Source organism: Rhodnius prolixus, unplaced genomic scaffold (genome assembly GCF_049639745.1).
Source record: "Rhodnius prolixus isolate KJV_2025 unplaced genomic scaffold, Rpr scaffold_3, whole genome shotgun sequence".
Lineage (NCBI taxonomy): Eukaryota > Metazoa > Arthropoda > Insecta > Hemiptera > Reduviidae > Rhodnius > Rhodnius prolixus.
Genome location: NW_027411603.1, coordinates 11,702,033 through 11,724,508, shown reverse-complemented (window position 1 = coordinate 11,724,508; position 22,476 = coordinate 11,702,033). Strand labels below are relative to the sequence as shown.

Here is a 22,476-nt window from a genome sequence, read left to right as displayed (position 1 = left end):
CTCTAACATCTTTAGGTGCGCTCTCAGACGAGAATGCATCTTAACAGAACACGCAATTGGTTCTTACATAACTTCATCGTATTCTCAGTTCTAATTTTTTACATTAAATGGAAGTTATGTCTCTTAATAGTTTCAATTTTATAGTATGGCCTTCCAAGATAAATCTACAATCATTGTTTAATAGATATTCGTCAGGTATCTTTGTTAACTTCAAAGACAAGGAAAAATAAAAATAGAGTGACAGCTTCATAGCAAGCATCAGCAATTCCTTATAGCATGGCAATATAGTCCAGGCATGAATAGACTATAGACTACCTTGTTAAAAGCTGCCTTAGAGGCTGCTGCCACTTCTCAGGCAATTTTTTTGAAAATTGCTGAGTTTTAAGTGCTGCCTGGATAATCGAACAAAAGGGCCTTTTTCTTAGGTCCTGTTCAGTAAAGACCTCAATAGCGTAATGGATTTTCCGCGCACAGATCCTGGGTTCGAATCCAGCAGTCATACTTTCTCACTGCTCATAGATTTTATTTGCCTAGGAGCTTCTTACAGGTCACAGTTAAAGTAAACATGGGTATAATTCCCAGATTGAATATAAATAATGTTAACTTTATTTACAAATCAAAATACATAAATCATTATTGTTACCTTTAGTAAAGATTGTTTATTTAAAGTTAGATTGCAATAGGTTGAACAAGAAATAAGTCGATAAAGTGCTTTAGTAGTTAGAGCAGTATTTTATCACTGTATGAGGAGAGCACATCGATACTTAGTTACATCTATCTCTCTCTCTCTCGTTCTCCATCCACAACGCCACTCCTGCGTTAGTGAATGCGTTAATTTACTTGAATAACAGAGCCTGAGTCGCCATGTCCTCTGTCTAAATACGTCACCTACTTTGCATGCGGGCCGTCTCAAATCTACCAAATCGATCTTCAGTGTTAATATTCATTACTGTCTGGGGAATATATTATGTAGCCGTTTTTACAATGTATTGTGTTTGTGTGTCCGTCACTTCTCACTTTGCATTTAGTTCTCTCTCTCTCTCTCTCTTACATACACAGAGAGAAGAAGACAACCATTTACTTACACTCCTTTCGAACAGCTAACCAATCTAAGGCAGGTTTTGAGATGTGTTGGTAGTAACATGTAACTAGAGAATCAGTAGAATACTCACACTTAATCCTGTGGCTGGTGCCAAACAATACTCCTCCAACAGCTCCTGAGTATCCTTCAAACCCACACACACTCCTCCTTTCATTACACTCATTATCCTAAACTAGCCACCCATTAATTGAACCTATTCCAAGAATATCAACGATATATTCAAAGTATCTTTAAAAAAGAAACTAATGAAGTAACCAGTGTTGAAAATGATTTCTTTTTGTTTTAAATTATACTTTTAGAGTATTCAATTGAGCCTCGATTCGTGCATTTTGCTATGAATGCCCAAGTTTTAAAGATATTCTAGTTTTACAGTTATTCAATCAATATCTTTTAATAAACAAACTAAATTCGATTAGAAGAAAAACCATCACGTACACTTTATTACACAAGTTGTTTTTAAGTTTATAACTATAGCTTTTTCAATTCACGTTTATGTACATAAATGTTTAAAAATAATCCCTTCCAAAGAAAGCTATCAGTTCAATCAAGTAATCATTCAAAGATCAGAACGAATAATGAAGTAGATTGAGCTTAAGAGAAAGCAATCGCAAATAATTTTATAATCAGACGTAAAAAAAAAATCATATTTACTTGATTATAATATTGTTTATACTAAAAACTTTAAAATAATTCAATTCAAATAGCAAATCTGATAAACTGAACCTTGCATTTCCGTTTGCATACATGAAGCCATTCATTGCAGATGTTGCAACGAAACAGGCTTCATTGGTAGCAACATATCCACTTAATGAATCAAGTGTGCAATACTACTGAATTTATGTTGAACGTTACATAGGATTGATTAGTATACATTTTGATGTATATCGTGGGATCAAGTGTAAAATATTGATTAAATCAAGTAGAAAGTATTTCTAAGTTTTCTATCTTGGAAACTTGGCCTTTTCCTCATGATGGGGGATGAGAGGAAAAGCGAGGAGAATTATTGCAATTTCTGTGAAATGTACAGTTTTTATCCCCTTCAAATTAGTAAGAATTCAATGCATTCAATGAAATTCATCGTTTGAGGTGAATTTATAAGTTGGATTTTTGTAAAAGAGAGTTGAATGGATGTTCAGTCCAGATTTGTTAATTAAAATACGTAAATTTATTATCGATTTGAGAGAAAATCAAATGAACTTTTCATCCCAGGAATGTTTACTTTTATGAGACGAGAAAAACTTGCGTCCAGAATTGGTTGTGCGAAGTAAGCACTGACGTCTTAATTTTTCTTCTTTCTTTTTTCTAACAATCAGTCGTCGATTACTTCTTTAACTTTTAGTTAGTGAATGAAAGACTTTAATGGAAGCACCCATAAACCATATGACCTTTGCCATTATTGCTTTATTATGGCCTTTTATGAAATTTCGCACCTTCCATTCTTAGACACAAGTCCTAACTTTTTATTGTTCCTTACTTCTTCTTTCACAAATTATAAAACTAGCGAAGAACCAGCGATTTTTATCACTCTCTTTGTAAAGGTTCTTTTTCTTTCCTTCGCCACGAAGGTACTTTTTTGAACTTACTAGTTCGTTAATACCATTAAAAACCTCTTCAAGAGTTAGTTGTCTAAAATCATAGTTCATCTGCAACCTTCTGGACCAATAAGGTTTTACTACTTCCCTTTACAACTTATCTGCAGAACTTGTGGCCTTCGCAATTCATTTTTGTTCCTTTTAGGAATCAGAATCCTTGAATGTAACCAAGTGACAAACTCTAGACAACCCATCGATTCAGAAACCATCGTTCGATGTTTTAAAACTCTATTTATATTGGGGTTATCACAGGAGTTCCTCAACAATGAGAAAACTTTAAGAAAGTTCTCATAATCTGTATTTTATGACAACGTTAGTGATAAGTCTGAGATATTCGCAGAAGTTCATTAGAAGTTTTACTGATATAAATTTGAGGAACCATCTTAGCCACAAATTACCCAAATAAAATAATCACGCAACTGTAGAGTATCATATGATTAATGGATGGATTTCATCTAGAGACTAACTAATTCTGAAAATTAATATTACAATTCAAAAGCCAGCCAATGAAAATCAAAACAAATGAAGCTGGTTATCATGGACAAAAATCTCCGATAAATTTTTCATGTTCGTTAAATTCCAAGATTAAATCCGTATTAAAACAAAAACTACTTAAAGCTAAAGTGAATTTTTGGACAAATGGTTCCTTTATATGTGATTCCTTAAGTCTCTAAGTCCAAGAAATATATGTAGCCGGGTAATTGTAGTTTTCGAAGAACCTCTTGTCCGCTAGATAGTAACGGAATTTGTTACTGATCTAGAATTACAAACGATGATATACGTTCTTAAGTAGTCGTAATTTTTATAATCAATTAGGTAATTCCTTCTTGATCTGAAGAGGACATACAGAAGTGGACAATCCAAAATTAGATGATCATATTTGAACGTTAAACCTGAGAAAATAGACGATTCCTTTGCTCTACTTCGCTTATACTACATAGTGCTGTTAATGTAATATACTCACACTGGTCTAATTCTGGTCATAGTTCCAAAACATTTCATTTTTTCAAAAAGTATTCTTAAAAACAATAACGTTTTGTGTAGAACTTGAACGTTAATTATTTGGACATATGCAACATAATGATTGGTGACTTAAATTAATGTTGTTCCCCATTTTGCATAGTTAAATTCGTCTTTGACCTTTCGGATTGATATAATTAATTCTGGAATATGCGGGCATTTCGACAGGTAAACCATTATTTTCTGCATTTATTGCTGGACAAATGCTGGTAAATAAAGTGTCTTCTGTAAATGATAAAGTGCTGTTCTTTATGGATTTTTTAATTTATCAACGTTAACTGGATAATTGTAAACAAAATTATTTATATTTAATTCCCTTAAATGTTTTTTTCGGATTTTAGAATTAGACGCGGATGTGGGAACATGTATCTTGTAATTGATCATTGAATTTGGATCCCCATTTCTCTGACTATTTCGGTAATTCTTTTTTTCCATCTTACTTTAATGAATAGCTTTACTTGGCAAGACTAGTGTTGAAGAATTGTTATAGGTAGTTTCAGGATGCTTGAATATTAGACTAGATCCAGATGAGACTCAGAAAGAGTCCTGTTCCCCAGGCAGACTCCTTATAGTTCTAATGGGTGAAACCAGTTTTCTTTTTTACAGAAATGTCCATGGTTTTTCCAAAAGTCGTTTTTCTGCGTAACATTGCTTCTAAACACAAGTTCCGAAAAGTCGCTAAGTAACAATTGAAATGGAATCAGAGGAAATAAACATCCAACAAGCATTTTAATCACAAAGTAACTTGTAATAAGTTGTGACGCACTAAATTACGAGACTGAATACTCGAATATTTGGTGAGGAAATTGCAATTTGCGAGTTTTGTGTTTCTATTGAACGGAAACATAAGTAAGCCAGTGTCTACGTTTTTTATCATTACCAAATTAGTTATATTTATTTTATTACTTTCCCTTATTTCCGCTTCCTTTAATTTGCATAATTTTATTCAACAAATCATTTTCCTGTAGTATTACAGACCAACGGAAATCAACAAAAGTACGTTTCCTTTTTGTCATAAAATATTTAAAAAAAAAGGTAAAGAAAATGAGCGTACTTTATGGAAGTCTCATTAGTCTATGTAAAAAGACAACCGTCCCCAAATTATATGTTTATATTTAATAATTTTCTTCAACAATTTGAAAGAGGAGGGCCCTTCTTTATTAAGCGTAATTCAGTGTAATTGCGTAATTTCACAATATAAATATGTTTAGCAAGAATCAAATTTATTATAAAATATGGGATTTGAAAAAATATAAGTTGGAGCTTTGAGATGAGTTGTAAATGAAAGTCGTTTAAGGGTTTACAGCGATGTTTTAAAAGTGCGAATGTATGATCTTGTTAGCCTTTACTTCCTTCAAGATTTAAAGTATGTTAATCACAGAGTAGCGTCCTGCTAAGCTAATCTGAAATTTAACGGAGATATAATCTTAAGAAAAAATAACAATAAAAGTTCATTAAGTTGGCCTGCTCATTTAGAAATCATTTTTTCTGAGACATAATCTTAAATTCTATCATCTTAAAATTGCCATACAAGCTGTTCAGATTTATAGGCTATTAAAATAAATTTAGAACAAAGAAAGAGTGTAGTCGAAGGACAGTGCTAAGTTGGAGAAATATATTGAGAGAATTGCAAGAGTGACGTATTTCCCATTCGTAGGCAATATAATGTCACCTGCCTTACTCAGCACTAATGCAGGTTGACCTTTAGCTGAGGTCAGATATTAGCATGTGACCTGCTCAAACATGATCTTATTAATATTTCCAAATTTTTAACCAATATAAATATAATATGGATCTATATGGATTCACTTCTATGATTAACTTGTTTTGAAGAGATATTTTTGAAAGTATTGTTTTAGATTCAATTTAATTTAAATGGTTTATAAGGTAATTGAGTTTAGACGATGAAATGGGAGTCTGTTCAGCTTCAATACGTAAAAAAGAAAAAAAAAAACAAAAAAAAAAAAACGGAAATCTACGAAATTCAACCAATTGAAGTGCAAGGTGTCAATATAGAGCACACCTGCAAGGTGTAATGACACCTACCCGTGAAAATACTCCGTCACGAATAAAATCATCAAGAAGTGACAGAGAGTTGAGAGCTGGTCGATTAGAAGGATGAGTTGAAAGGATGATATGAAGTATCTTTTAATAGGTGATTTCATTTTCAATTCGCTTCATTTAGCGATATTGTTGCTAACTTGAACTGTAAAGTAGAATGAGGCTAAAGATGTTGGGCCGGCAGTGTTAGACAGGAAGACAACCTAGAATACTTGGAGGCCATGGTTGTTAGCTAGCAATAGATTATTACTATTCTTAAACAGAGCGCATTGAAAGGAATTTCAAATTCTGCTTAGAAAGTGCAGCTAAATTGAAAATGATAGATAAATAAATTTATCATTTGAAATAAAACGTCTAATAACATAAAATAATTCATATAATAATACAAACTTACAATATAACATATAATATTATAAATTGTGGTCTAGTTTAAATTAAAAAGAAATTTGTAAGTAATTATTAAATACAAGAAAAACAGCCCAGCTCTCCTTTATCACAATCGATGATCTTGTTACATTCCCAACTTTCCCTTTTGCCATTCTAAAGAATTCCAGAGATCATTAATAAAAACTAAATTCTTATATATTTCAAACTATTGATTTTAATATATAATTTTTACTATTAACCAGAGACATATAAAATCATATTTTGAATTAATTATATAGCTAACAGATAAATTGGCACCGATCTTTTCTCCATATATGATTGCTACTAAATCTCTTTATCAGTAACGCCATTTTTATTTTTTTAACTACAAATTACTACAGATTTATTACTTCTGTAACAAGTTTACAGTTTAAAAATACTGATTTTTTTTTAATCAAAAATAATTATTGAAATGTTTTCAGATTTTAATGAGGCCATTTTTTGATTTAATATATTTAGAAACCTGAGTAAATAATTTTGCAAAGTATTTCGTTTTTTCTATCAAAATTCTTAAAATAAAAATATGACCAGTTAACTTTCTAATATTTAGAAGTATTTTAAATCTATCCTAAATTTTATAAATGATGATATTTTATATTTCAAAAACAGCATCAGCTTCACGTACCAGCTGTCAGAGTCATTAATTGCAATAAGTACACTTTTATAAATGTAGTTAATTCAGTGACCGAAAGCTCCAAATACCTTCGATTGCTAAAATGGTACCCAAAAAGGGTGAAATCACACCTTCAGTGTTTTCTCCACTAGTTATTTTTTGCTCCTCTGGTCTCAAAATGGCAAAGGTGAACTCGCGAATGTTTCCTAAGAAAAAATACCGTTTTCTCACATCCTGTCACAGTTTGCATGGTGATTGGATCAATCCTCTGTGAGACTTTCTGGGAAGATGATTCCATGGTCAGTGGACATAGGCTACTCCGCCTGTTCTGGCCAAGGCAGAAGTGTGTCATATATCTCTATCAGCATTCTGGTCTTAATGTGGTCTTAAGAAACCACTTCTTCAGCCCAAAAACCCCATGGAACCACCCATGTTAAGGTATTTTTCAGAACAGACTCCAGGATGCTTTCCTACTTCCAAGACAGTACACTAACGAAGCAGTAAAAAGCAAACAGACATCTTCAGAAAAAAAAAAATAAATAAATAAAACAGACTTAGTCCATAAAACCAGAAACAAACTTATAAAAGACAAGTCAAAAATTTTTCGCCTTCCTCAAGATGGAACTAGCAGACATAAAGAAATCGGATGAAGCATTAAAATATCTTAGTTTACATCTTAACCCTGGACGACACACAGAACATTGCAATTTTTTAAAAAAAAGACAGAATATTTTCAAATACACCTTATTTCTCCAATTAATCCACGAAGACCACTTGTTACCTCCAAACATGTACACATTCAAACGCAGACTTCACTGCGTCTGGCCAGGGGCAATAACCAAAATCTGACTAAGGCTACATTAAAGAAGCTGCAAGCCTTTTTTTTTTAATTTATTTATTAGTTAGGTTACACCAGCGCTAGATACGCCTTAAGTAACAATGACAATAGCTGACACCACTAAAAACTTACTATTTAAGGGGAGAAGTTACCCAGTGATAACACTCTCTAAGTCATCTCCAGGATTAGCTACTCTCCTCGGAAGAGAGAAAATCGCGAGGCCACTGGCGACAACTCTTTGAAAATAAAAGTTCTACGTATCTCCATTGGAGCACTTAGTTCTTATGGAATGTAAACATTCACAAGAAGCTGGGTGTAAGAACACTCAATGGCTTCATAGACAGGACAGCACTTCGATTTTCGGAGCTTCTACAGACGAAGGACGAGAGAAATCAAAACTACCACAGGACGTTCTACTAGACGCACACTTATTGTAGTATTTTAATTTCTGAATTAAATTATTTACATTCTGTGTTGTGTTTTTCATGTATTGTTATTTTTTTTAAGATAGAATCAGCTGCAGATCGATTAAAGGAGTTCATTTTTCTTCTTAAGACGCACTTTCCGGAATACCTTGTGGAGGAGGAATGGTTAATAAATTCAGACTCTTGTTGATACCAATACATTGTTAGTGGTTCCGGAAATCTGCTTTCCCTTACAAGTTTAGAATGTTTCACCTGCTTATCAGTACGATATTGAAGGAAGCAGGAAATCCGATAGAAGTACTTGATGATGTTATTTAGCCAAATATCCTGGGGTAAAAGTTAATGATTGAAAAAACAAAAGCGAGTCACTAATTGTGAAGTGAACAACTTAAAATGTCACTTGGTATTGATTGTAACCGTAATCAGCGCCACGAGCGCCGGTCGCTCAACTGTACAACTAGCGAAAAACCAAATACTCTTTTAAATATATTCAGTTGCAGACGGTCAGCGGTTAATATGGTCAAAAGGATGTCATGAGTATCACGAAATGCACTACGAAGAAAAGTGGGTCGACCTTATCCATCTTTGTCAACTTGCTTTGGCAACACGATTATATTACCTTCATTTTTTTCCCCACTCTTGTATTGCTATTTACATAAGTAAAAACTCTTGTTTATATTTTCAAATTGATAAGAGAAAATGTTGATATTCTCCTGCTAAGGGTTTTACATACATTAAAATGCAAGCCAACAACACGGGCATGCTTCGTAAAGCTCTAGAAACAAATTAAAAAAACGTTTTAGAATTAAGCATTTGTACAGAACTACTTTCATGTTATATTTATTTAATTTTTAATTATTTTCTTCTTGAAAGTTCTTATTGAACACAAAAAGTAGATCTTACTGGATTTACGATATTTTTTGGAAAATTATTTAAACTTTTTTACTTTAATTTCGCTTACTAACCGCCTAACTTACACATTTTCCCCCCAAGAAAATAGATTTTCTAGATGTTACGCTTTAAATAGGAAGGAACTGTTTTTCATATGCACTTATCGGATTTGGAGGATTTAGCAAGGGCCAAAAGTCTTTCACCTTTGGTACAGAATTGCCTGTGGTACCAATTTACGGAGGTAGCCTGCCTGCTGTATGCTTTGGCGCATTGGTAAAAGCGCTCTTTTCATGTTGGATTGTTGTAATGTATTTACAACACTTGGTGCACTCACCGCTTCTACTCTGGCCTTCCATCTAATGTGCCATTTTAGTACTATTTACTGATTTACCCACTCAGTGACAATCAATTTGAAGTTGAGCAAATAAGTCTGAAGACCAGTTCAGTACCTGAGCCTTAATTAATCCCTGCCAAATCACTTCATCGGAACTATTTAACAATAACGAAATTTGTTGGAATTATATTTCATCAAATGAATGGGTAGCCACCAGGGTCAGATTTAGATGAGAAGAGGCCCTAGGCTATTCCACTTACGAGGCCCCCATAAAAACGAACAGACCCAATGAGCCGAACGCGTTGATCTTAACCAATACATTTTTATGTTTGTTTATTAGTCATATGCGTAGATCTTCTCCTTATTTTCGGTTCAGTGTTTTAGTGTTCACTGTTTTTAGAATAGTGTAATTTTAATTTTGCTAACAATTTGAATATAGGCCCCCTCTTGATCTTGAGGCCCTAGGCTGAAGCCTAGTTAGCCTATAGGAAAATCTGGCCCTGGTAGCCACTGATAATTATCTGGCAGTAAACAAGTTCAATCACTTTTCCAACCCCATTAACTCGGGAAACTTTGATTCGAACTTGGGATTCTGTTTTGCCGATGTAGTGGAGATGATTCTTCAGAGAATCATGGCTGGTGAGAAGCCGGAAGTTGGCCCGTAGACCTCTGGAGGTATTCTGCTGTTCAATCAACTAATTTCTTCTTCCGCTTTTCTTTTTTACTACGGTAGGAAGGTCGTTGTTGTTTGGCTCTTGACTAAAGCATCTGAATTCTGATGCCCTTGAGTAGCTAGCTCTTCTGATTTGTTTATTTTCAATAATTTTGGATAGACTGAAGTTACATTCGTCCGAAAACTATGTTTGGAAATCTAGTCCAAACTGTTGACAAGAACAAACACTGAGTACTCCAATGTAAGTAGAACATCATAACCTACAAATGAGTTTTCCGACACACTCGAATAGTAAAGAAGAAACATAGAATTCAAGTTTGAACATGTACAAGTTATAACCGTTGCGAGAGAAGTAGAAGGGGTCGCTTGATAAAACCAAGCCAGAGGATTCGCTTTGATTTTCCAACCAGTTATTTTATTTTTCATTTTAAATGATGCAGTTAAGAAGTAACGAATAGTAAGAAGCGAAATCTACACCAGCAGCAGCACAGTACGTGTAAAAACTTTCTGTTTCAGCCAGTTTAGTTTCCTAGTAACCGACCGGTTTCCAGAGTTCCTCATGATCAAGGTCTCAGAGTAACCGGCGTTAGAATATCAGTTAGTTACCATTTAAAAGCTCATCAAACTCTTAAAGTACCCAACTAACATTCTGACAATGACCTTTTAACAATTTCTAAGTCGTTTTAACAATTTTTCTTCCATAATATTTTTATTTGTTTTTTTTTTTTAAATTCATAATCAATAACCTACATGAATATTTTATTCTCTAAATAGATTTTTAGCTTATAGAATATGTACTGACTTCCGTGCAATTACGTCTGCGTTTTCTATTATAATTTTGTGCGAATGACTGAAACGGTCCATGATTAAAATTACGAAAAAGTTGATCAATAAAAAGATATCTGATCTCAACCTTCTCTGCGATCCCATATGTACATTAGTACGTGTTTAAATATTAAATAATTTAGTTAATAATGCCAATGTTTCATTATAATATTTATACCTAACAAGACAGTAACTTAGTGCATATATTAATCTATTGTGAAAGCGGAAAACTGAAAATTACTGACACCGGAAATTTAACCACAGCGTAGCCCTTTTTTTCCCTTTGAAATATTTTTGCAACCTTTGGGCTGGAGGGACCAGGGGAAGTTGGGCTAATACTCTACGCCCTTCACTCATCTGATATTCCCACCCACCCGGACACAGTTCTGTCCATCTACGCTGATAAAAAAGCGATCCTGTCTCGTATGATACCGATCCGACTGTCACTAGAAGAATCCTATGACTAGATCACCTAACAGCTCTTGAAGCATGGTTTCTAAAATAGGAAATTAAAGTAATTGAAACTAAAAGTAACTTCATCACTTTTACTTGAACGAAACTGTAAAATAAACTGTAAAATCTTGAAAATTAAAAAAAAAAGACCTGTATCTGTGGCCAAACGATCAAACGGTAAATCAACAATGAACATTCTAAGCAAGGTAACACCCATTTTTATAATGAAATCAGGGATTGAAATTTTTTGGCCTCTTGTGCTTTTCGATAGCTTTTGACGCAGTTAAAATTTAGTTCAAGAAGTTTTGGATATTTAATCAATATTTTAAAAGAAAATACAACAAAGAATAGTGAAAATTATTGAAAACTGAATTTACAACTAAAACTTTTTTTACAAAAAATAATTTACTGTCCTCCTTTTTAGAGATTTCATCCCTATCCTTAAGTTCAACAAGGATTATAGCGAGCGTACATTCAACCATAAATAAATATCCTCTGCGAGCAGCCAGCAATGGTCTCAGAAGTGGTAAACAAAGCCAAATGGAAATCAGAACCTCATTACTTTTGATAAAAATTGTTTTTTTTTATATCATTCGTGCCTGTGTGCTCTGAGGAGGATTTGAGGTAATGAGGTGCAGTGGGCAATCATTTAATCAAAGTGCCACAACAGTGTTCAAATTTATTTTGAACCGTTCCTCATAGTTGAGCGACTACATCTCCTCAGTTCAGCTGGAATACGATCACTCCTTCAAAATAACTCTTCTTACAAGACTGCGCACTAGAAAACGTCTTCAAGAATAGAAGATTCTAATTTTGAGTTAATCCCTAATCCTGCAAGTGGACCAGACCTGATATTTTTCATATGTTTCATGCAAAATGAGGCAGTATTTAATTATCGGATATTATTAGGCTCGGATAACAGTCTCCTGCGGATGTAAAATAAAGTAAAAAGTAGCGGGATTCAATACTGCGATCTCTATCTAAAAATCCACCTTCATAACCACATCTACATCCGTCCCTTCTTACAGATGGTGACTAGTCAAAGAACAACAATTGGGCAAGTACAATTATTGCCCAATTTCATTCAATTTAAATATTTATTAAAATAAAATTAAATCAATCAACTAATTTTATTATCAATACAAACTTTTCGTTTTGATTTTTTATTTTCTCTATTAACTATTTGATATTTTGTACTGTCATTACCAATTCCTTTCGTTTTAAACTGAATTGAGGAATTTTTTTGTTTATTCATTCTATTTAGTCATTTTTTTAAATAAAAGCAAAAAAGAAATATTAAATAATTATATTGTTGGCGAGTATGGCGCTTTTAAAGGCCATTAATAATGCCGCCATCGTTTTAAAACTGTGGCCACGTGTTATGAGGCTACCAGTTTGTGCTGCAGCCTATCGTCACGCATAAGAGTTACTTTACACAATGAATTCATACATTTTTATTTTCCTTAAAGGTTATGTTTTAATTGATTGATAGTAAATTTTGTAAATCTCTTGCAAAAGTTTAGAAAAATATAACGGTGAAACTAGCAGGAAGGTTCTAGCAACGCGTAAAGAGATGTAAAGTTGTCTGTTGCCGGAGTGACTCAGGGAGAGTAGTGTCTACTAAAGGTATACGGTCACCATGTTGGCTGTAGCTAGTCTTTACACTAGAAATACAACTGTTTCAGTTGTTATTTGCTAGGAAAGTGTACTGTTTATTACGAATGACTAAGAAATATAAACACAGATTAATAATAATTTAATTACTGACCTTATTTATGATGATAAAATGGAGAAATTAATGGAAAAACAACACAAGAGAAGAGAAAACAAGTTAGTCCTCTTCTAGCGTCCGTACACTAGCCTGGGCGGTATGCGCAGGGGGTAGGCGTGTCCTTAGTCTCCGCCTACTTGTCATGACGTCACCGCGGTTCGCTCTGACGAGCTTGACGGATGGCTGGGGACGCCAGTCGGGTCTCGACCTCGGAGTCGCTCGCAGCTGTAAAACGAAAATTTTTCGCGTCACGTTATACTAACACACTGATACACCCACACACATACAACTTTAAATGGACTACTGAATATATTTTTTTTTTTTTATTTTTTTTTATTTTAATCGCCAACGTTTCACCAAAACTGTTTTTTCAATTTTTGTTATTTTAGTTTTCTTTTTTTTTGGTTAACTGCTTTGTTCAATTGTTATTTTGGTTTGAACTATTTTTATTTTTTATGTGTTTTTAAAAATTTCAAAAAAAAATATATATGTTGTGAAATGACGAAGTGACTAGTGAACGCGTACAATGTTGGCCACGGAAGGCCGTGTCTTCCCGAAGACCGAGAAGTAGCCAGGTACGCCCGGGGCGCCTGCCGCCGAATGGGCAAGCCACAGCAGGTCTAAGCGGACGTCTGAGCACGATGACCAGAAGGAAACAGAATTGTCCCAAGAGAATGAAATGTAAGCAAGTTATTATAAGATAATACACAAGAGTAGTAGTTTTTTTTAAGACTCGTAATTTTCCTGTAGCTAAATTTAAAAAAGAAAAAGAAAAATCATTAACGAAAAAATATAAACAAAAAAATAAAATGTCACATTTATTGTTTTCCTTACATACATATGTGGATCTGTTGTTGCGACAGTGTAGATCACGTGTGCCCAATGTTTACGACCGGGTCACGTGATAGCCCCCGCCAACCCACGTGAATCTATTGCCGCCCCTTTTTGGATGGATATACACTTCATCTATGATAATTGCTTTTTTAAAATTATTTTTTCTAAAAAGTATTTATTAATATATATTTTATAAATAGGTATATGATTATTTTTTGAACAATGTTATTTTTTTTAAATATTTTAATTTTTATTGCCATCACTCTTGCTATATTTATTAATACAAAAAAACTGACAATGCTCTGGTAATTATTTTTAACAAATTATTAATTAAAATGCTACGAAATTTAAACTTCCAATCATAATAAAATGTATGCATGATTTTATTTTATTATTTCTTTTCCTAAAATAAATTAAATAATTAAAGCCAAACTTAATTTGGAAAAATAATTTATTTTTATTTATTTATATATTTTTTTTAAGTTAGTTTTTTATCTATAATAAACGTTATTAATTATTGTTTATAAATATTTTTTTCTTTTTTACTGTGAATATAATAATCTTGGTTAAAAATGTATTGAACTATAATTTTTTAAGAATTTTCTCGCTTCAATTAAGGCATTTTCTTGAATGGTGTCGTTAAAACGCGAGAAAAGTTTTGCCCAGCTTTGAGAGCGAACACAACAGTATTTCATGATATGTAAAACAATCGAAAATCAATTAAGGATTTCCCCCTTTTTAAAAAAAATATAGGCTTTTTAATATTATTTTTTATAAACTGTAACTGTGTAAAAACATCCAATTATCTGTACAAGTTTATTTTGTTTTATCATCTTTTCTTAGCAGGAAAAATATTTCTTACTTTCTTACTAAAATGGCTAAATAATTAAACTAATTCAGAAGTATTCTTCAAAAGAGAAAAAACTGTTAGGTTAGTAGGTTTGTGTTGTAGGCAAAGAGAGTGTACACTTTACTACGACCTTATCAAGTAGCGTCCATTCATAAATTTCCCCAGTTGTAACTGGTGTTCAACAATACACCGCGGGCGTTCGTCTAACTACGTGGATATAAATCCAGAATTTATTATTTATTATTTTTTTTTAACAGTTTTCTTTCTTAATATCAAGAAAATTAATGAAGGGCTCTTCTTTGTTACCTACAAAAGGAAACAGCTGTTAAATATCGATTACGTTTTAAATAATTAGAAATACAAGTATTCAGAATTCAGAAAAAAAAAACTTGAAAATATAAATATCAGTAAATAAAATAAAAAATAATAGCAATTAGGATCATCTACACTCGTGGTATAACGTTATCTCTATGCACACTGCAAACTTATCGACTTCAAATACCGATAAAAAGGAGAGTAATTGTTAAAAAAAAAAAAACGTGCGATAAGAAATAGGCGCCTCATTATCTTTATGGAATAAATAATAATTATAGGCTGAAGTATTATAAATATTGACGCGTCTTAAACAAAAATAATAAAAAATAAGGCTTAAATAAGAGGATTATTTTTTTTTCCATTTATGATTTAGGCTAATTGAACACTTTTAAATTAAATATTTTAATGAGGCGATAAAATAAATCAATTTTTGGCAATTAAAAAAATTAAATAATTTCAATTTAAGTTCCTTAAAATATACGCTATAAGTATTTTACTATAAGTATAACAAACAATTTTTTTTAATGCTTAATTTTGAATTTTACAACTACAAGTGCGGCATTACAGTGCTTCTAATATACTGAAAATATAAACATGTGACGAATCATCCAGTGGTGCTTTCCGAAAGTATTTATTAATCTTTTGTCTTCTGTCGCCAGTGAAAAATCGCGCAGTCGACGTCTCCTCAGACGCCGATTAGAATTAATTGTCAGTGATGTGAACTGATGAACTATTTAGGGGTCTCAGAACGGACTAAATTAATATAACTAATTAGGTTCGGGTAGTAATTTAATAATTAACTAAATAGCTTATTTTAATTAACTTGAGTACAGTTTAATTCGATACTGTTTTATGTTTTATAATTTTTTAATTTAAAATATATTTGGAAATTACGGTTTAGAAAATAAACTTAAATTAAGCGCAAAACACAAATTTGATGAAAAAAAATAAATTTCAGTTAACTGCTCTTTGTTCGTGTGGATTTGAAGATCTTTTTGATTTTATTTTTAACAACTATTCAGTTAACATCAAAGAAGTAAACTGATCGAGTTAATTAGGCCTACTTAGTGTTACATCACGATACCCAAAAATTGCCAAAATAAATTTTTGTAAACTTTCATTTATTGGGGCATACTAAAGAATTAGCTTGCATTTAATGTACCCAAAAACTTTAGGCTGGTCATAATATTTCATACTATAAAACGCCTAGAGCCTTTTTTAAAAAATTGGTCAATAATTGACAGTTTTTATAATCCTCATTGCTGAAAATGGTGACGTTATAATTGATAAAGATAGTTGATAATTTTGTAAAAAGTCCATAGTTTGGTTTGAAAATTATCTGAATTTAAGAACTCCTTTTTCCAACTCTGTCACTTGACATTTAGAAAGATTTTGTCTAAAGCATTTGGATCAAACGCTCTAGGTTTATTCCAAGTGGTTCAGTTTGATCGAATTAAATCGCCATGCAGATAGTTTCCCATTAAAATATGAGGCGATTGCCATAACACCACATTCGCAGCCTCAACACTGTGTAGATAAGCTTAACATTTTTCAAGCAGTCAGGTCAACAAAGATTTGGAAACAAACTAATAAGTCGAAATATTTATGAAAAGAAGTTTTTTTTTAAAAGCCATTGGCCGATGAAACCGCTAAAGTCTGAAACCTATAAGAAGGGATCTATAACTTTATAAAAGGAGGCTTTCTTTTACAGATAGTCTTATCAATGCGTTTATCTTGTGTCTTATTTCTTAGTCAACCAGTTCACATTCTTCGTAGGTTTTAAAATTCTCTTATAAATTCCCAGATAATTTTCCAATAAGTCTTTTCCTTTCCCAGCTAAAAGAAAAGATTGCAAAAACCAATTAAACTTTATTGAAAATATCTATACAAAAGTGTAGAAAGTGCCTTAATTTGTAGCATAAAATTTGTAATTCATATAGTCTTTAACAGAGAAAAAGTCTTTTTAAACTTAAAGACCCTTTTAGTGCCCTTTCATCTCGAGTTTTCTTATTCATTTTCTCGGTTTCCAATTTTTGTCTGTATCAAAATCTGAACTTTTTTTTTTTTTTTTGGACTGTTTTCAATGAGACGCCACCCTGAAAACCCGCAATCATTAGATCAGAAGATAAGATATTTAGAAAAGCACAATTAATAGTAATTTTCTTTCAAATATTCATTGCAGAAATGCGGTTTTCGCGGTACCTTAGTGATTTCTCGCAGAACTGCGAGAAATAGAAAAGCTGAGTATCACTTATTTTGTACTAGCCCTGTAATCAGTGCTCCAGCCTTTTTCTGCAATTTTTTTTTGTTTATTGCAGTTCTTAGGCACTCTTTTAGATGACCGATTTTTAGATATAATTTTTTATAAATTAGACCTTATTAAATTTAAGAAAAACGTAAAAACTGACTATAAAAATCAAATTTAGAATCAACTGGCTTCAAACCTATGCCATTTAAAAAAGATTATATTAAAGATATTTTGGCACAATTGCAATTCTTAATCTTTTTTAAAATTAATCTTTCTATTTCCCTAAAAATAACATCGAATAAAACGCCAAATCATCGACTAAAAAATTAAAAAAAAAATGAAGAAGAAAAATAATTCAAGAATCAATTTATAATAAATTTCTCATTTATTTTAATTTTTCATGCAATAATTAATTTTTTCAACGCAATACTTGTGGCGTTTTTATAGTTTAATGCTGTTTTTCAAAATAATCTTGATATTACTTCAAGAATAGTTGCTTATTTCAGATTATTCTAAATTACATTGGCAACTATAATAATTTTTCAATTTAAGAGTAGTTTAAATATTGCTTCTATTTTTTTCATTATTTAAATATTGATTTGTTAATCAAAAGTTAGTTTGTAACTAATTATTTATTACTTTATTTTTAATAAATTTTTGTTAAATTATTATTATTTTAACGATTGATTTCATTTTATTAAAATAGTGTTAACAAATTTACAAAAAATTATCTGCAGACGATCAACTGGATTGGCGCAATTTCTTCTTTGGAATTTTTTTACAACAGTTCAAATCCTGGAACTTTAAGAGAATTACCACTAACAATATTGAATCTTTATCAAAGTCGGTGTTAAAAATGACCATTTCATATGAAAAGTGAAAATTAGAAAAGATAAGCTTTTGTTTGTTAAATGATAAAAGCTCTGTAATCATGTTCAAAAACTAACTTTTATTTCATTTTATGGCATCTTTATCTCTTTTACTAGATAGGAGATGATCGTAACCAATAATTGTGCAATTTCTTGACCAACTTCAACAAAATGTTTCTTCTTGTTTGACAACTTCTCAAAGAGGAACACGAGAGGTGGTGTTTCGGTACGAGAAATTGATGTAGTTCTACAGTTTTTAATTTTAGAGTTCTACTATTTGAATTTGGAATTCTCTGTATTTGACATCATAGGCGGATCGACCTTTAATCTTGCTTTAGCTGTTTATCTTGTCGTTTTGCCTGAGTTAAGTTCTGCAAAGTTATCAATATTATTCTGGCTCTTTCTATACTAAACAGCTTCAGATCTTACCGTTTCATTTTACCTTTCCATCTTCTATTTCCCTCCACCCTTTCAAATTTAAAGATTATTTTCATACCGTTTTATAAATCTTTTCTCCTAAATAGGATGTTTGATTACTGCTAATATCTCTTTAATTTAAATTCCAATTGGTGCTAAGGTGGTAAATTTAATTGTAATAGAGCTGAATAGCTGTTGGTTCTTTTTTTGGGGGAATTTCTTTAGCGCACCTTCATTTTACTTCATCTTTGCGCAGAAGCCGGTTTTTTTTTTAAGTAACATCCAGGATTAACAACAGAGATTAATTGCTAGCTTTCGAAAGTTATTTTACTAACCTTTCAAAAGAAAAACTGGTTTTTGGTCAATTTTTGAAGTTGATGCGTTAATATTTAGGTATACTAGGTACTTACTATTATTATTACATTTAATTTATTTATCTATTAACTTATGCTTCTTGCAAAAAAATTTATCAAGTTGGCAGTGAAATAAAACTTACTGTTTTCATTGTTTAAAGTTATTTAATCCTAAATTAGTTGTGGATTTTTAGCGAACAAATTGGTTGATTAATCTGGTAAATGTCACCAGCTGGTTTGATAAGAATTCGTTTTCTAAAAGGGAAGAATAAAAAAAAGAAAAATGACTTAATTTGGCGAAACTGCGAATACCTTGAGAAGAAAATAATTTTCAAATAACTTTGACCGGTTTTTCGTTGGAGTAGACCGAGTTTTGATCTAATTATTAGGATCCTAAATATCTAAACTTTCGATCAGAGAACCTTTTATTTATTAACGATTCAAACCTCAGCTGGTTAATCTTCGAAATCAATTCTGTCTGGAGATAAATAGAGATTGGATTTCATTACTCCATGTTTTTCTTAAAAAAAATCATTTGTCATATACATCACCTTATCTTTTTTAATTCATCTTTGGTTAAACTAAACCTATAACATGCTAGGTTTTGAACTAATTGTAACTCACTTCAAATCTTTGATTCTCTCAGTTTATGTCTAGGAATCTGACCAATTTATGATGTCTTGCGGACAAGAATTGGAGCTTGAAACAAGCTGTTAGCAGACAACTCTCTCTTTAAAAGTGGTTAATCTTATAAACATTCTTGAAAATTCCTTCTCATATTTTGAGACATATTTTAAACCTGGTTTTATTTATTTAAACAAAAATGCTACCTCCTCTCCAGTACATCACATCTACCGATCAGAAACACATATACAATAGCAGAAAAAGGGTCATATACTAAAATAACTGTACACTCAATAAACTTTGAACTAATGGGTAAACAAATTATATATATATATATACATTTCTGTCAAAAAGTTTTTTAGATTGCTTGGCTGAGAGAAATGATATCATTATAAGAGAAGTAGAGAATGTATTAACCGGGTTTGGGGGTGATGGTCAGAGAAAGAGAATGTTGTATATTGAAGACTGGCAAGAGAAATTTCTATCCGATAGAGGAAGAGGCAAAGCTGACGTAGAAGGACTTAGAGGGTGACTTGAATGTCACTCATATTGTCAAGTGTATGTGTGTGTGTGTTTGTGTGTTGGATATGGTCAATACGGAGGCGGGCGAGTTGTTGTTGCTGGCTGTAGCCGGGGGTGGCCCTAGGTAATGACGTTGAAGGGACTTGTTATGTCTCTGTCCATCAAATATATCGACCTGACGGCCACCTCTACTACCTATCTTGCTCCTATTCTTAAATATAAGAAACTTTATCTAGAACTGCCCCAGGTGAAAACAAACTATTGTTATAACATATATTAAATAGCAAAACTGGTTTCTGGAAATATTTCCCTAAAAATAGAAGTAAACAGAAAATATCTACAGTAATATGTACTGAACAAAATTTGCGAGTCCCTTACAGTGACCCTTAGCAGGTCCCTTAAATTAGATCCAATGGTTTCCAAACTTCCTCTACAATTGCTTCTCTTCTTGTTCATAATAATTTGTGCTTCCCCAATTTTCTAAAAGTTGAATTTGTATAAATACTATCGCATGTATATAATTGGATCACAGAACAGTGCTCTGTATTTTGAATGTTTGTTTATTGGTTATTCTTTATTTGTTTTTTGAATGTTTTGATTGTTTTTGGGTGGAAAGTTTTGCGGATTCCAGAGGTTGCACTCGGCTGAGACAGAACTTCGTTCTCCCAAATTCATTCAATTTTTTGGACGGTGTTGTAAATCATGAGCTTTGTCCTGAGATCTTTATATTGTCCAATCAAGACTAATGTCTGCCTAATCGTTTGGAGACTTTTTGTCAATTTTATTGACAATACCTCTCTGTATTGATGATTTCTTAATTTTGTGACCACCATATCATTCCAGCAGTTTCCAATTTTTCTGTATCCGAAGCTCCCTTCATGTTCACTACATTTGTTTTAATAGTTTAATTTTGTACCAAAGTAACCCTATTCTTATTTTTAATTCACTAGATCACAAAACCAAGATCCATATTCTATAATCTATAATTTTTTAGGCAGTACGGTTAAAGGCTAGATCCGCAAAGCTATTTTGTATTGTTGGTTAGTGGGTTTATGGGTGCAGAATAGGTCTCAGGAGTGGTGGCTTGCCACCACAGGGCAGAGACAGGCGAAGGAGTTCATTAAGAGCTATTCGCCAAAGCTGACTGCAGATTTAATCCGTCAAGGCCGTGGGGCTATAAGGATAATTGTAGGCTTATTAACTGGGCCACTGCAGGCTCCAGAAAACACATGCATCGCATGGACCTGGCAGATGATAGCCTTTGTTGGTTCTGTTAGGAAGAGGAGGAAACGGCAACACTGCACGTGTTGTGTCAGTGTGAGGGGCTTGTCTGGCTCGGGGAGGAAAAACCAAGTCCTGTGAGCTTTACCCAAGAGTCGGCTTTCCAGAATTAAGAGTCTGATTAAACGGACGGGTCTGGAGGGCGATCTCTAGATAAGGAGAGCCACAATAGATCCAAAGGGGTCGCAATGGCTTAGGCCTTAAAGGCCGCCCTATTAGAATCTTAAGTGGTTAGTGGGTTCGATTCCCGATCTATACCTTAGATTATATTCAATGTGTTAATATGAGGAATTTATAGTAAAAAATGTTTGCTAGTCACCGCCTTCCGTGACACCTAATTTGATAGCTGGACTTGAACCCTGCCTTAATAAAAAGCATTATTTTACTTGATTTTATATTTTTCATCTTGTTTTGTGCTTAAAAGAAAGAAGATATTCCTGATAATTTCCTCGTAATTGTCTAGTGCTTGCTAAAGGTTTGTGTCTCGAAAGTTTGTGGAAAGATGCCTTAAACGACGCAAATGAGCTGAACAACAATTCTCCAGACAAAAAACTGAAGTTAGAGAGAGCAGCTAACAGATAATTATTGCAAAAGTTAAGGAAACTGGAGAATGCTTATTAAATAAGGGCTATTTGCTTGTCCTTTGTTGATTTTAGGTTCCATCAGAACACTGAAATCTATCAATTTAATGGTTCCCTAATACACCTACACTTGACTACAATTCACCAGAGATTCTAGACAGATTTACTGTTCAGTTAGCAATCTGATTCATGCTTAAGAGAAATCCTATTTCACCTGTTATTCCTTGGCTAATAGTTCTCCGTCAGTATTTCAGGTTATACTCAATCAATCAATTATCCAAACACAATTGAACTGTACTTAATATTGCATTCAGAAGTAACCAATTATTATCTTAGTTAATTCGAACATTAAAATTAATTTTTATGAACGATTATTTCAAGTGTGTTATAACAAGCCCAGAATAGAATTTGGATTTACTATAATGGAGAAGATTTTTTGAGAATGCTTTCAATGATTGTCTTAGGATCTCGAGATTATAGTCTGAGAAAGTCGTGTGGGTCTTCACACTTGATTCTTTTTTTTTAATAATTAAAAATGGAAGTTCCTTTAGCAAACCA

The 22,476-nt window shown here is 32.5% G+C and overlaps 2 protein-coding genes across 8 annotated transcripts in view; one reads left to right on the top strand and one right to left on the bottom strand.

Moving 5' to 3' along the window:
- Positions 1–13,350, bottom strand: part of LOC141453486 (uncharacterized) — a 186,933-nt gene extending 173,583 nt beyond the window's left edge. For 6 of the 7 annotated variants that reach the window (XR_012458032.1, XR_012458031.1, XR_012458033.1 and 3 more), the window contains exon 1: positions 13,022–13,349. The gene's annotated coding sequence lies outside the window, so the exon portion shown is untranslated. Of the gene's footprint in view, positions 1–13,021 lie in introns of all 7 variants that reach the window. The other variant, XR_012458029.1, reaches the window with a different exon arrangement.
- Positions 13,351–13,382: 32 nt separating this feature from the next.
- tio (zinc finger domain-containing protein tiptop) overlaps positions 13,383–22,476 on the top strand; it is a 331,986-nt gene continuing 322,892 nt past the window's right edge. The window contains exon 1 of the mRNA XM_074126807.1: positions 13,383–13,705. Within this exon, the coding sequence (XP_073982908.1) occupies positions 13,666–13,705 (40 nt within the window). The 5' untranslated portion in view covers positions 13,383–13,665. The remainder of the gene's footprint in view (positions 13,706–22,476) is intronic.